This window comes from Crocodylus siamensis, chromosome 2 (assembly GCF_052110815.1).
Source record: "Crocodylus siamensis isolate JL-2025a chromosome 2, ASM5211081v1, whole genome shotgun sequence".
Taxonomy (NCBI): domain Eukaryota; kingdom Metazoa; phylum Chordata; order Crocodylia; family Crocodylidae; genus Crocodylus; species Crocodylus siamensis.
The window spans coordinates 163,128,736-163,144,641 of NC_143396.1; the positions used below are offsets into that span (position 1 = coordinate 163,128,736).

Consider the following 15,906-nt stretch of genomic DNA (forward strand, 5'->3'; position numbering starts at 1 on the left):
ATTCAGTCCAGGAATGCAGTCTGGGACTCTGCCAAGCACATCCCTCCTGCAACATGGTGGCAAGGCCTTTGTGTGACACAGCCTCTGACTTCTTTTGCTTCTCACCTGCTTCAGATTCCTCCATCTTCTGCAGCATGTGAAATAAACTGATCTATGTTTGGAATACTCACACCAAATCAAGAAATAAATTAACAAACATGTGAAAGAGTAGGGAAGCCAGTCTCAATCTGGGCAAGCCTCCAGTTTTCAGAAGTCCATGAAGATGATAAAAATGAAGGATCAGAAGAATCAGAAATTGCTGACAGTGATAAGTCAGAAAAGGACATTGCTTAGACAAAGTTTCATGTAGCAAAATTTGTATTCAACGAGTCTTGAGGATTTTTTCTGTTTTTCCTCAGCTCTTTTTCTAAAAATGAGTGCTTTCTGTATCTGCTTGAGATTAAGTCCAGAATACCTAATAACTTTCTTTGTTTTATTATAATGTTGATGGTTTCTTCTATTTTCAACTTAAATGTTTGTCTGCTTCTCATAAACTGGCAAAAACTAAGAGAAGCTAGGTTATTTAGAGTTCAGCAGCTTGTAGCTCCATTTGTAACACAAATTAAAAACATTTTAAAGTAAATTCAATGAGTAAATTTGTAATTCTTGCCTGAATAAACTATATTTTAAAATTTAATATATATACACCAATGATTTTATGAGCAATACAGAATACATTTTATGCTCTTAAAGTAGCAACGTGAATTTAGATCTGTAAAGGGTGCTAAGAAAATTATTACATGTATTTCAATTTTTTCCCAAATTTCCATTTTTTCTCCCAGGAAAAAAAACGTTTTTTTCCCCATGGCTTCAAAATTTCTGGGAAGTTTTACATCTCTAGATAAAGCTAGTAGTGCTGTGCGAGGCTTCAGACCATGCTTCAGATCTGGAGAAGATTCGGACGCTTCGGACGCCGAAGCAGTATGTCCGGATTGAAGTGCTTCTTTAGGCTTTCCAAAGCGGTTCAGAGCTTCTGAGCCACTTCGGAAAAGCTTCGGAGCCACTTTGGAGATCCAGCCATAGGGTATAATGGGGAATCAATTAAATATCTATAACTTTGTTGTTTTTGTCTGATTTGGATGAAACTTGCAGGGGTGGTAGCCTCTGCTGAGAGCATGAAGCCTGCCCAGTTTCAAGAAGATAGGTGCAGGGGTTTGGGGGGAACTGTACCTCAAGCTGCTGACAGGCAAAACTCGTGACATAGATGACTCTGTTTGTGTTAAGGCGCAGTGGGCTGAAAGCTGTCAAGGAGATCGGTGCAGGGGGGTTCTCAGGCCCTGCACCTCTAGCTGCTGACAGGCAAAACTCACGACATGGGTGCTTGTGTAGATTCCTTAAACATTTTGCCAATGAAATGTAGCAAGCTCCCCCAAGCGATGGGATTCAAAGAATGCAGAAGGCATTTCCCGTATTTTTTTAACACACAGGAAAACCAGAATTATGTGGGACCTCTCCTGAAAGCAGAGTACTGTGGGGTTAAAAGTATGATGCCTGGTGAGCAGAGCAATTTTTAGAATGGTATCAGGACAACTGTGATAAGACCTTTGACAGGCAAAAGGAACTGGCCTATTATTGGCAGCTGGATGTAAAAATTTTGAAGGAGGCCTCTTGCCTCTACAGGAAAGTGATTATGAGAATGACATGGCGGGTAGAGGTGGTGTGAAAAGGTAAATTCAAACAGGTAAGTCTCTGCATAGACCCTTTCCGATACATCACACTGGCATCTTTATGGCCATGTACAGATTTGTTTTTGAAACCCCTGACCACAGCACTTCTTCCCCCAGACAACTATCATAGACAAAGAGATTTTTATTCCAATCTATTCAGTGGCTAATATACTCCTCCGAGAAAGAAAAAAATCCAAATCCAGCATGCTTTACAGGATGTGGAATTTCAAGTGGGGGACTATTTTTTAGACGGCTATGCAGAAATTGATGGAAAACGCACAGCCTTTGAATTTAATGGTTGCTTTTTCCATGGCTGTCTCCTGCTGCAATGAAAATGAATGGAACCTGTTGACAGGGACTATGGCTTTTTTAATTGTCAGACAGTACAAGGCATATTATTTTAAGAGACTAGGATTTACTGTTAGGACCATTTTGGAGCATGAGTGGAGGACTTCGTTAGAATCAGTTGGGGAACTCGCAGATTTCTTAAGCAGAACCCAGCTGCCTTCTCCTCTGGTGCCTAGGGACAGACTCTTTGGGGGAAGAACTAATACCATCTCCATCTCTATTACAGAAGTAACCTGGGTGAACAAATTCACTATTATGATTTTACCAGTCTCTACTCCTTCATCAACAAATACTAACAAAACATAAACATTGTACCAGGTCACACAAGAAACCTTTTCTGAGCAGGGGTGGGGGCGCTACTTTTTAAATTCTCAAATAACGTCCCGTACACCCCTGCTCAGGGACCTCCATGGGTTCAACACCTTGCTTGACTGCCATTGTCTTTGGACAAAACAGCTGCAACAGTCTTATTTGAATGCCTCTTGTTAGGACATGAGCAAAAACAGTTCAGGCAAAGACCTTTACTCTCAGTGGGGTGCCAATGTGTAGATTTTGAAAGCTCTCTGTATGGGAAGCACCTACCTGCAAAGGAAGCATAATTAGCACAGACCCGCATGATGACAATAGAAAGTCACCCCCCAAATGATCTACTTACCTCAGCAGTGCCCCTTGGGGCAGGACTTTCCACCAGCTCCATGCTCTTTATGAAGGGCTCTGATACGGGCTGCTGGGGGTTCTGTTATCGTCCTTGGATCAGTTTTAGGTGTCTGGGAATCTGTCTGAGTTACCTGAACCTCTTTCAGTGTTTCGGAGGGAGAGGTGTGTGAATGGTGCCTGGGGTTTCCAATCTAGGTTCCACCCTTCCTTAATCAGATTGGTTCAGAGCTATTCTCAGGGAGGTCCTCATTGTTCTCAGGTGAAAACATCCCACCCTATTGTAGTCAATTGGTCTGATGACTTGATGATGATGGCCCATCCAAATTTTCCACAGCTTTCCTGCTTTCCTCAGGCATGTTCCAACATGTCCTTTTGAGGGGACCCTGCTTACCTTCACTGTGCAGGGAAGGTAGAGTACAATGTCCCAGCCAACCTTTTGTTTGTTTTGTAGGTTAACAGGACCCTCACCCATCCACACCCCTGCCAGTGTTATGCACCCAGGGCCCCAAGAGACTGAACAGCACATTTAAACATTTTAACAGCCTTTATTTCCATCAAATTCTGTACAAAATTTACTGCTTTTTGCTAGTTTTGTACTATATCCTGGCTAAACTTTTCTCCGGAGCACAGTTTTATAAGCTCTTGTCCCAATTACGTGTTCCAACATAGGGTATGAGAGACCTATTTTCTTCCTGGATAATTCCATATGGAGCAGAATTTGGGTCTCTAAACCAATTAGCAGACATTAACAATGGCTATACCAAGCTAAATGCCTCTCAGTTAATTTCAAACAACCCAGGCTGTAAGCTGGGTAATGCTAATGTAATACAATATTTAAAATGGTTTCCATACACATCTCAGTGCAAAGTTCCCGAATTGTCTGGTTTATCACCTCAGCCATCCCGTTCGCACTCTTATGGCTTCCTTATCCTGGTTTGTCTAAAAAACACCCCACATACTCTTCAGCACTTCATTCTCAAACAATATTTAATTATGCCATAAAATGAAGCCTGCATAAGTGCTCTCATCAGCTTTTCATGCTTTTGATGGGAAACAGGACCTACTAGTTCTATTCCTAATTTTCTTCTAAAAGCTGAAGAGTAATCTTCTTCTTTTTCAATACGGAGCCTCTGTTCTTCACAAAAACAGCTTCCATTTTCCGATACCAGAGTTAAAGGACTTCTAGTGTTTTGTCTTTCTGGATTCATTAGAAAGGCTTCATTTAGCTGCGGAGGGCTTTCAAATGAAAAACTCTAGTTAGTCACGGTCCAATCAGCTCATAGATCATTCCCACCCTGGCTACAGGAAACCCAAACTCCTAAGGGTCCCCACACTCATGGTTCCAGCCTCTCACCTATTTCTCTGCTCCCTCGTAGCCATATTCTCTCCACTCACAATCCAACACGAGGCACACCTCTTCTCCCAAATCCTCAGTGCCCGCTTTGGGAGTCTGGTCAGCCAGCTCCCCAGCCTACTGTAGACTTGCACGGGTGTCCTGCTTCAAGCGACTGCTGTGTTAGGAAGGGTGCTCTCCTTAATCTCCCCCTCCTCAGAACTATTGCTATGGTAGCATTTCCTTGGCAGATATCTGGCGAGCCTTGGCGGTACAGCAGGAACAAAGGGTCTTACCGGCATAGTGTAAGGATCCATATTCACTTCTGTCTGCATTAACGTGGTCTCAGAAAACATGCAGTGTGCTTTGGAGGGCTCCCCAAACAGGCCTGGGAAAACAAACAGGCTGAGTCTTCCAGTCTAGGTCCCAACCCTACGTTTGCTTTGATTGGTTTAGTGCTATTCTTGGGGAGATCTGGCACCCCTGAAACCCCCACTGATTGGTCAAGGGCAGTGGGGAAAGATGTTAAAGGGGTCACAACCCCACGCTTTCGTAATAGGTCATGCCTGTGCCTCATGGCCTAGGTGGGGCAGAGGATTCTGGGATCAACATGGTGGTGTGGGGAGGGCAGGAGCTAGGTCAGGGGCTTTTGAAGTCAAAGGCCATGTGATGGGGAACAAGGGATTCTGGGATCAACATGGCAACATGAGGGTGGGCCTTCTGATGTCATAGGCCATGTGACATCCAGGACTTCTGGTTCCAGGGTCAGAACCTGCCCCCTCCCCCCCATGGAGTACTTCCGGGGGAAGGGGACCAGGGTTCTGGTGGCAAAGATCATGGGTTGTGGGGAGGAGAAGGACCGCGGGGGGTCTAATGGGACTTCCAGCTCCAAGATGGTGACCAGGGGGGCAGGGCACCTGTCAAGGAGCAGGGCTTATCAGTTTTACATGAGGTATACCCTATATACTACTTAAGTATTTGCTAAAGTTGTCTGAAGAGGCCTGGGGAGACTGAGAAAGCAACATGAAGTTGCTCCAAAGAAGAGAGAGGATAGCAGTCTTCAAATATCTGAAAGGCTGCAATAAAGAGAAGTGAAAACACTTTTTTTACCTTTGCTGAAGAGGACAGGATGCAAAGCAGTGGCTTCAAGATGTAGGCGTCGATTAAATATCACGAAAAAACTTCTTGATATAACAGTGACATAGACAGCTCAGGGAAGCTGTGGAATCACCTTCACTGAAGGCTTTCAAGAGGTGGGATAAACTGTCAGGGATGATTTAAGTGTAGCAGGAGATGACCCTTGAGGTTCATTCCAACACTATGATTCTATGAAGTCTATCTATAAAATAAGTCTACCATCATGATAGTTGCTTGAGCAACCCTAGTGACATCCATGCTGGCCAGATATATTATGGGGTTGTGCTCTGTGTGGGAAAAACACAGCCCTTCCTGGACACTCAGCAGAGATGCAACAAGTTAGGGAAGTGGAGGCATCAGTATGGGTTAGTGCCTCTGCTAAGTTGAAAGTGGAGTCAGAGAACAAGCTGTGTCTGAGCAAGACACTCTGTTTGGAGACACTGGGCACATCTATATGTGCAATTAATTTGAAGCAATAAATGCTGGTGCAATTGTGCCAGTTTATTGCTCTTGGGTGCGCCATTTGAATATGTGCCTGGGACTGCAGCACACTGAGTTGGGTTGGAGCAGCCCCAGCTAGCAAGGAGCCCTGGGTGGGACACCCTGCCAGCCCAGGGCTGTTCCAACCCAGCTCTATGTGGTGTAGATGGGCTGGATGATGCATGAGGGTGCTCCAGTACAGGGCAGCAAGCAGGTAGCACCCTTGTACCCCTGCCAGCCAGGTCAGTGTTAGATATGATGGCTGCACATGAAAAAAACTCTGTAGCAGGGTAGTACTTGTATTTACTTTATTACTTTCCTGTGGCCTAATAGGGTAGATCAAGAGGTTTACTGCTGAGCTAATTAGGCATCTGGCAGTACAGGTCTCGTGTAGACATGACTAGTGTCTGCTGCGACTGCTTGGTTTCTTGCTCTTTGTGCTGAGAGGAGGCTCACATGGATATAGCAGCTTATTCTGCTCAGCACTCCACCTTGCCAAGAGGCTGAAGTCCTAGGGAAACAATATGATAATTTGTCCTTGTTTTCCCCCCCCTTTACATGATGCTACAACCCCATATAAACCCAAGGGCAGCTCTACAGAGTTTGGAATTTGTGCCAGTCTGTCTTCAGCCAAAGAACTTCTGCCTTTACCCAAGTACCTTAGTTTCCTAAAAGGGCAGTTAGACCCAGATTTGCTTTATGGCTCCAACCCTGAGTCCTTCCCCACCTTCTTTCTCTTGCATCTACTGCAGCAGAAGCACACGCTCTCAACATCAGTCCCTTTTTGTTCCACTTAAGAGCCACAGACTCATCCTGCCCCCTACTCAGAACTAATATCAGTGTCCTGTGGAGCACCTCGTCCCCAGCAGCCTCCTGTCTCCAACCTGGTGAACAGCGCTAAGATCAGCAGAGGCACTGACCCCTACCGATGCCTTAAGGCACTGGTGATGCATAGGGGGCGCATGCGCACCCCCTGAGAGAAGTGCTGGCAATGGTGCCTGCCGGTGGTTGCCTTTCGCCACCCCCTCACCCGCTTACGGGCAGTTGCCAATTGCCAGTTGGCGCTCACTATGTCCCACCCTCCAGCCACCCGCGGGAACTCCCTGCTTGCTGCTCTGCCTGCAGGCGGCCGCTGTGCCCTCCCAGGCTCCGGGGGTGCGCATCCTCATGGGGGACAACTCTTTTGCCAGGCCTGTCACAAATGAGCCCCCGACCCTGCCCACGTGCCACTCGGGGCCCCCTCCCCCCCTCCGAATTGCTGCTCTGCTGTCTGCTCCCTGCCCGCGAAGCTGCTACGGCGCGCGTGCCGCTAGCTCCCCGCGGCCGGGGCAGGAGTGCGGAGAGCCGCCCCGCCCCGCCCCGCGGGTGACTCAGCAGCCCCGCGCCGGTTATGCCTGGGCGCTCCCTGCCGGGCCGCGCCATGGCGGCTGTTTACGACTACGTGGTGCTGGGCGGCGGGTCGGGCGGGCTGGCCAGCGCGCGGCGGGCGGCCGAGCTCGGGGCCCGCGTGGCAGTGGTGGAGACTCACCGCCTGGGTGGCACCTGCGTGAGTGGGCGGCGGGGGCGGGAGCCTCTCAACTTGGAGGTCGCCGGGTGATGCCTGCCCAGTCCCTTCGGGGAGGCGCATTTGGCACCGGGAGCCGGGCCGGGACCGTCCCTCTTCTGCAGGCGGGAAAGGAGTGCAGGGACGGCCAGCAAGTGTCCTTGGAGGGGGAAGTGCAGGTCCATTAGCTTTCCTTTCCGTGTCCTTGCAAAAGTGTGGGAGAATCGAGGACCGGTTAGCTGCGAGCCCTGCCTGGCTTGCTTGCCTGTTACTTAAAAAAAAAAAAAAAAAAGCTATGAGTTTTCGTTGAAAACTTCCCTTCGGGGGATATGAATACTGCAGCGACAACTGGAAGGGAAAAGCCAAACTTCCGTTTTAGACAAACCTGAAGGCTGCAGCTTTGAATTGTACTCCCAGACTATTTTTTGTATTTAGGATGACCCACCTCTGGTGCTATTGGTGACAAGGTAACTAGTACCTCAGAAGCACTATGGCTGAAGCGTGAAGAAGACAGGATGGCTAACTAATAGCCTGGAAGGTAGTGTGGCTGAAGAGTGAAGAAACCAGGATGGCTTAAGCAGGAAGTAAAGGAAGGAAGCGTCTTCATAGCAGCTACAATATTTTCTTGCCTGCTGCATGCACCAGCAAAAGTCAAGCGGCCCTGCTTTAGGGGAAGACAAGCCACTGCAATAAGTACACCTTACACTTTGGGCTTTGCCTAGCACAGCTGTTTTTATCAGGACTACTCTTCTCATCCTTGCTTGCTAGAGCAAAGAGTACAGACAGCTACTGTGCCTGTAGAAGGGAAGAGCATACATAGGGTTTTGATCACTCTTGGGATGCAGACTTCAGCTGCCGTTTAATGCATTTTGTCTTGTATTGTCAGGCTAGGTGCCACTCTTTCATGTTGGCATGGCAGTGTCCGATGATGGATCACTGTCTTCAAACACTTAAACCCAGAGCTCTTTTCCAGTGTATAGCTTCTTAACTGGTGCATGCCTGTTCTGTAAGTTGGTCGTGTGCTTGACAACAGACCTGTTGTCCTTGAAATAGAAATGGACCCAGTAATTTGAAAGGCAACTTTAACAGGTGGAGGAAATGAGGTGTAAAGACATTCCTTGTATAAGTCATTGGCAGCGTTGAGACTAAAATCCAGATTTCCTGTCTCAAGTTCTGTGATTAGAGGCAGCGTGGCTTTCTGCATGATAGTGCTGCAAGATAATTGGGCAACACTGAGCAGAATTCCCTATACAAAGTGCCATCAATCAGTTGTTAAACTATTATTTACACTCTTGAAAGAAAACACCTTTAAAATTGATCAGCATAAGTGGTTTTTAACTACCATCTCATATTGGAACAAGCCTTGAAGAATTTGTATCTTTGGATCTGGCCATTGGAGTTGAACTAGCCAACCTAAGACCTCTCTTCTCAGTTTCAAGAATTAGATACTTCTGCATTGTAAGGACATTTTTCTTTTCTGCTTTGACTGAGAAAGAAACGTGGATTTAACAGAAATACCCCAAAGTTAATTCTGTAATACTTAGCATTTTCTAAACCATTGCTTTTATTATTATAAATACAGACTAAGACTTAATCTTTTTTTCTTATAGGTGAATGTTGGATGTGTACCAAAAAAGGTAATCTTTTTCCCTTTCTTCCTGTTTTTGTCAAATGGAGAGAGATGTTTCTGCTCAGAATTTTCATGAATTTTTCAAGTACAGAAGTTGCAAAATAGCTTTATGATTTCCTGCTCTCTGTACCAGAGGGCAGAGCTGAGGCTATTCAGGGAGAAGTGTATTGTATCCCTTGTTAAAGGGTGCAGTGGTCACCATGTGTATGCAGACAGTGGCTATGTACAGCTGTTCAATTTCTACTGGGAGGATCACTGCACATTGTGCAGTCTTTCTAGCTTTTTCTCCTAGAGCAAAAATTGCTGCTCTGGGAGAAAAATAACCTGAGAACAACCAGGATTAAATAACTCCTAAGAGAGTTTTTCCTGGGAGACTAAAAGTCTATGGTTGCCTATAGATGTGCAGGGACGCTGCTCTGACGTGCTGTAATTAAAGTGCGTTGAAGCGGAGTTGATTAATGGAGTCTGCTGGAACTTGCTAATTAGCATGCTTCAGCAGCCTCCACATCTTGTGTATTCAGCATCCCCAACCTTCAAAAATGGCAGCAGGGGTGCTTTAACTAAAGTTGGTCAATTGAGCTTTAGTTAAAATGCCCCTGCTGTGCATTCAGTATCCCCATGCTTCAAGATTACAACACAGGGTGGGCCCTTTAGTTAGAGCAGCTCTTAGAAAGCACCTCCATCCCCAGAGTACATGTAAAGATGCCTTATATGCTTTTCCCTCAGCTTGATGCCTCCAGGGGACCAGGAGGAGTGGAGCTGTGGGAGAGGCTCTCATGCTTTACTGAGAGTGGGAAGGGCTGCCAGCTGCTCCCTGCTTTCTTCTCACTCTGGAGTTCCCAGTGTGAGACTCCATGCCCCTTCTGCTCCTGGAGACGCCCATGTTTCTTAGAGCTCGATCAGGGGAAGTGCAGAGTTTTTCTCTGCTGCTTCACTTCCCTGAGGGACAGGGAAGAGTGGAGCAGGCACTCTTTGCCTTTCCCAGAATGAGATGACCCTGGTTTTGGGAAGGTGCAGAGCGCAGGGGAAAGGGAGCAGCTACAGACTGAATGTCTATACTGCTTCCCCTCCGATTTCTACTAGCGGAAATAAATGTCTGTTTGTGGCCAGTATTCTATCATCGTTGTGCACAGAGTTATTTGTAGCTTCCTTAAGGTTTTTGGGGCTCTAAGGTACAAGACCAACTGTTAAAATAATGTCCGTTGAAATCATATATTGAATGTAGTTGTTTAATCTTGAATTACTAGGCACAGCATAAGAGAAAGGAACATTAAGTGTACCTAAGTTAATATTCTCCATGTCCTTGCAATAGGTAATGTGGAACACAGCTGTCCACTTTGAATTCATCCATGATCGTGCAGACTATGGGTATGAAATGCCAGATGTGAAATTTAATTGGCGGTAAGTCTGAGGTGTATTATTCCAGGTCATTCTTCTGCATTTATCCTTTTGCATGGAAGATTTATTTTTAAAGTGCACTACATTCAGAGTACCTTATTTTATGTGTAATAGCAATTAGTGCACTATTTGCTGCAACCCCATCTCATTCCAATGTACATGGCACACTGTAGGAGGAACAAGGTTCATCCAGTTGCCTGCAGATTTTTTCCATGTCTCTCATAGGTGGTTTGGAATGCTACATGAAATGGGGGGTAGGCTGCCAGCAGTCCTCCATTCCTTGATTAAGAAAATCTTACTGCTGTTGTCTTTACCAGCTGTATCTTGGCTTGATTCTGGAAAAGAACACTGAGAAAAAGCAGGATTGGAGTAGCCAAAATCCTCTGAAATCTAACTGATCCAACAACAGCTAGTCATACCTCCACCCTCAATTTAGCATGGAGCTTGCCTTAGTTCCTAAACTGGGCAGTCTTCTCAGAGTGATAATTGTGGTGTAGTCCAATAGCGCTGGGCAAGGTCTAGGCCAAAGGTGCAAGGTGTCTTATGTGAAGGTCCTGCGCTCCAGTGTACTTCAGCTAGGAAAGCAAAAAGCTGTTGACATTAGGTTCGAGTTTGAGGTCTATTTTTTTTCTGCTCAACTGTAGAAATGGATGCCCTGTGGTATTTTCAATAGGCACTGTTAAAAATTAAAGTGGCATTGAATACCAGACTCTTTCCTGTACCCAGAGCTATCCAACTGGTGGCCCATGACAGGTTCACATGAAGCCTCAGGGCTCCCACCCAGCAGCCATTTCTACCCCTATTACTCTGATTGTAGCAGCAGCCGAGATCTCAGGGTTTTTCTCCCTCCCCTGCCTTATGCTGCATACTCCTACCGCAGTTGTGGCACAACATAGTACAGTGCAGTCCACAGTGCTTGGGGAGCCAGCAACCCACATCTGCAGTGAAGCACAATACTACAGGGGAGCTTGTAGGTAACTGCAGGTGAGATAAGATGCGAGTATTTCCTCTGGATTCTAATATCAGATTTTTCAATTTTCCTAGAGAATTCCCTTCAAATGGAACACACGACTTTGGTTCACTTGCTCTCTTGACTGTTTTTGTATATTTAGGCTGGAATTTGAAGGCTCAAATCGGCAGTAAAATGTGTGCATCTGTGGGGCCTTTGCAGACCTCGTTATTAATCTTGTATATTCATAATTCAAATCCTGTTCCCAGAAGAATATTATTAAGAGTAATAGCTTTTAAAAGGAAGACATACCAGGTGAAAGATCACTTATTTATTCTTTATGGGGAAAAAACAGGATATTAGCAGTGGGAATGATGGAAAAATAGTTGAGCACTTTCTATTTGTGGTAAAAGGCTAGTATCTCTTTTTTTTATATCTTTTTTGACTCTGTTCCATGACCTGTGCATTGTAGATCTAGTAAAAATGACTTAGTAAGAGAAACTAGTAACTCGCATTTTTTTCCAGAATTATTAAAGAAAAACGTGATGCTTATGTGAGCCGCCTGAATGAGATCTATCAAAATAATTTAAACAAGGTTTGTAAACTTTTGTTACTTGTATGTGAACCATGTTTATGATTACAGCCTTCTGTTATAAGCTGCCTCTTTTTGTAGTACCCAAAGCAAGATTTTTCTAAGATTTTTTTCATTTTGAGCTTGTCTGAAGTTTCCTATTATACTTAGTAACCTTTTTCTTTTTTGTTTCAGAGAAATCTTATGTTTTGTTTATAAAAATGGTTTATACCTTATGACACAGAGAGACCTTTCTTTTCCTATGTTTCAGCATGCCATAAGGCGATGATACTACCACTACTGCTACCACAACTTCCAACTTAGTTGTATTTTATTTGACTGGACTTTGATTTTCTTTAGCTCCCCAAAAGTGTACTATAGCTCTGGAAGCAGAATAAAGGTTTTTATCCTAGTTTATAAACATTTTAGGTTAAAAGGTAAATGTAGGTCTAGGACACCACAAAGAAATCTGACCCTTAGAAGGTGGTTCCTGAGCATTTTCTTTCTGTGACACTCCTTTAAGTTATCCAAAACAGGCACCCAAAATGTCTAGCTGTTTGCAAGAATGCCAGCTGTTGTGTAGTACTTGTCTGACACAAAAGAGCTAGTCTACTAATCTTTTGACCTGATGGGTTTTCTTTTTCTGCCTGTCTTCTGTCCCTGTAATTAGGCAATGCTGCGTAGGCAAGGGAATGTATTTGGTCAGGGATGTTAATTTCATTCGGGTTGGCAGACTAGATCTGGGCTGTGGGGGTTCTAACAAGCCAGATGACCCATTTGCAGTGGTGGGGTGAAGAGCAGTGCTATTAACTGCTGTGTGCTGAATGTTAACCCCCAGCATCTGGTGTTGCTGCTGCTTGCCTCATTGCTGCTGAAAGGCATCCCCAGTGAGCATCTCAACTTGCAAATTCTGCAGTGGTAGTACTGACCCTGTGGATGCTGACCCTGCCAAAATGGTGGCACTGGCAGCCTTGGGTGTTAATGCTGCTGCTGCTTGCCCCACTACAGAATTTGCAGTCCCATGAATCAGGTCTGTAGGTTGGGTCTTCTGTATGTTTGACACCCCTGGACTAGGTGAGCTGATGGATTCTTTCTGTCCCTAGTAGCCAGTTCTATGGTTAACAGAATAAAAGTATAATCTATAATTTATTTTTGTAGGCTCACATAGAAACGATTCGTGGCTATGGAACTTTTACATCTGATCCAGAGCCTACAGTTGAAGTTGGTGGTAAAAAGTACACTGCTCCCCATATTCTTATAGCTACAGGTGGGCGACCGTCAGTTCCCCATGAAAGTGAAATTCCTGGTAAGTCTGCTAGTAATATTAGTGATTTTCCCTTTATACAGATGATGACAGTCAGCAGTTGCTACTTCACCTTTGTCTTTTTGTAATAGTTTTTTAATAGTAGTTATAACCAGTGGTGCTCAATCTTCTGGCCCTGCAGGTCAGATGAGTGGCATGAGGCCAATCTGTGAACTGGATCAGGCCCTTTGCTACCCCCACATGATGGGATCAGGTCCTGAAGCCTTGTGCCACTCCCACACACTAAGATTGGGCCCCACATACTGGGATTGGGACCCCAGTGCCCCGTACCACTTCTGTGCGCCAGGGCTCAATCTAGTATGCAAGACCATGGTATCTGGATTGTAGGGCTCCTCGTGTGTCCGGAAACTTGGCAGCAGGGGAGTGGTGCCACCACTCCCTTGCTGTCAAATCTTCAGACCTGTGGAGAGCCCTGCAGGCTGGATGACCTAGTGCTGTATCTGGCCTGAGGGCTGGAGTTTGAACACCACTGGTCATAACTATGGACAATAGATTGGGAATGGATTTAGAACCACATGTTCCACAATGAGTTTTTGGCTGATTATTAATAGGTAACGTACACCAAGAATAATGGGTTTGATGCCGACTACATATAATAACAAATAGAGTAGTTATTGATTGCTCTTTACTTTCATGTTCAGCATCTCAGATGTAATCTGCTTTCCATTAGTTGGTCAGCCTTTCTGCCCTTTGAATTGTTATTTTCTTTCCACACTATTTTTGCTGGCTTTCTGAGTCTCCTCTCTCCCTGTAGCTGGTGGGAAGATGTCGCTACATCTGAGGGTCTTCACTCCCGATATCTTCCCTGTTCCATCCACTAAAATAACCAGTAATGAGATGGTGTTATAAGAGTGATATCATAGCTATGATAGTCCAGAAAATATATGAGATGCAAGGATTTCTTAGGGTGATATCTTTTGGATTGAGCACTGTGCCCAAACCTGGCACTTAAGAGTGGTGCAGGGTCTGAAGGCCCAATCTTGGCATGTGGGGGTGGTTTGGGGCCTGATCTGGCTCACAGACTGGCCCTGCACCCTCATCTGGTCTGCAGGGCCAGAAGACTGAACACCAATGGTTTATAATTATTATGTGGATCCCTTCACCAAATAAGACCTGATGAAAAATGTCTTGCATTTGAAAGCTTGTCTAACTTTATCCCAGCAGCAATGAGTTGTCATTTTGGGGCTGTAGAGCTAACACTCAAATAAGAACAGCTGAGGAAGGAGAATTCTCATCTCTCAGTTATTATTTCAGGCTCTCTGTAGACTTGAGCAAGAATGACTGACTATGCTGGTTTACATTTTGAATTTTTTCTTCACAGTTGAGATGTTTGAAACTTACACTTTGTTCAGAACCTCACATTTCATTTTCAATATGAGGATTGGTCAGAAAGTAACAATTTTTTTTTTCTTTTCTTAACCAGATATTACTGAAACAATAGTATACTTGCATGGGGGTGTTGGTTATTTGTGCCTGAAAGCTTGTAAAGATCAACTTTTCCAACTATTTAGTTGGTCACGTTTACCCAAAGACCCTTGGCTGCTTATACTTGAATGGAAAACTTGTGCAGTATTGCTAAACATAAAGCTATCTTTCCAACATAGTCACCTTCTCCATCAATCTTGACCTTGTAAAAGTCCTTGTCATTGTTGTGCAGTCAGTTACTCAGCCTCTGTCACTTAGCTGTCATCCCACAAATTTCACTCTCGTAGTGCATCCTCTTACCTGTGAGAAGGCTGGGGCAGTCTATCCAAAACAATGAGTTTGCCTCTGGCATGCAAGCTGGTGTGTTTGGGTGAGCAGTACTTCAGACATGCTTCTGTTGGGTTCTTTGCATGCAATATTTTCAGTTTCTTCAGGGTTTTGACATGGTCTTCTGAGTTTATTGTGGTTCTCTTAGCCAAGAAGTTAACAAAACAAGCATCTTCCATGTCCATGGCTTGCTTGGGAGATTAAAAATTAGGAAGCATTACTTTCTGGCTGACCCTTAGATATCAAGCAAGCAGAATGCCTAATGCTCCTGTCCTTTGGTGACTGGAAAGCTATAATCACAAACACAAGGAAAAGCCCAAAAGCTGAGCAAATAAGGAAAGGGAGTTATTGTTCTTGTTTTACTTATTTAATTAACTCTGTTGACACAAATTTAGAAAAAAGGAAATCTGTTAGCTCTATGGCATTTCCCTCTTCAGTAAAAGTGAGGGAGCAAGCACTATACGGCTGAGATTGCTAAGCATTCTACCAGCCAAGTGAGATGAGCCTTGACGTTTTGAAAGTTCCTAAGGACACAGAAACAAATTGTGAGGTAAGCTCAAATGTGAGTTTACAGCAATCAGCTGTTTTAGAGTGATAGCCTGTAGGCATTACTCTACCCCAGGGGTTTTTAACTTTTTTTAAGGAGTGTACCTCTTCTAGGTATACTTCTGACGGAGAGGGGTGGTGGCAGCTGGATGTGGGGAGGGTGGGTGGCGGCTGGATGTGGAGCACGGGGAGTGGCAGTGGTCGATCGCAGAGCTGGGGGGGACAGAGGGGGCTTGTACACAGCAGTGCAGGGTGGTGGCAGTGGCTGCCGCATACAAGCTCCTTCTACCACATCTGGCCACATGGATGGTGCCTGTGCGGCCCACAGAGGGGAGCCATTACCCTCGTCCTCTCCCCTCCCCCCCCAGCCAGCCCTGGTCCTGGGAAGCAGCAGCGTGGGTTGGTGGGTCACTGTAGTCCGTTCCCTCCTGCCCATGGATACCCCCAGCCCCTTTCCAAGTACACCTGGAGGTATGCATAGCTCTGATTGATAACCCCTGCTCTACGTCATGGTAACTGAAGTAACTTACCC

General features: G+C 45.2%; 1 protein-coding gene and 1 long non-coding RNA gene across 6 annotated transcripts in view; one reads left to right on the plus strand and one right to left on the minus strand.

Annotated features, from left to right (window-relative positions):
• Positions 1-3,258: 3,258 nt before the first annotated feature.
• On the minus strand, positions 3,259-6,883 carry LOC149871011 (uncharacterized). The gene is made up of 3 exons (XR_016440173.1): positions 5,155-6,883; positions 4,066-4,432; positions 3,259-3,947 (listed from the first exon to the last, which is right to left on the minus strand). It is a non-coding gene; the product is annotated as an uncharacterized LOC149871011 (long non-coding RNA).
• Positions 6,884-6,915: 32 nt separating this feature from the next.
• The window catches only part of GSR (glutathione-disulfide reductase), a 47,728-nt gene continuing 38,737 nt past the window's right edge, over positions 6,916-15,906 (plus strand). The window contains exons 1-5 of one of the 5 annotated variants that reach the window (XM_090032002.1): positions 6,916-7,207; positions 8,815-8,841; positions 10,147-10,235; positions 11,707-11,776; positions 12,911-13,058. In XM_090032002.1, coding sequence (XP_089888128.1) covers positions 7,052-7,207; positions 8,815-8,841; positions 10,147-10,235; positions 11,707-11,776; positions 12,911-13,058 — 490 coding nt within the window. In that variant the 5' untranslated portion in view covers positions 6,916-7,051. The remainder of the gene's footprint in view (positions 7,208-8,814; positions 8,842-10,146; positions 10,236-11,706; positions 11,777-12,910; positions 13,059-15,906) is intronic. The other 4 variants (XR_016440172.1, XR_016440171.1, XM_090032001.1 and 1 more) reach the window with 4 other exon arrangements.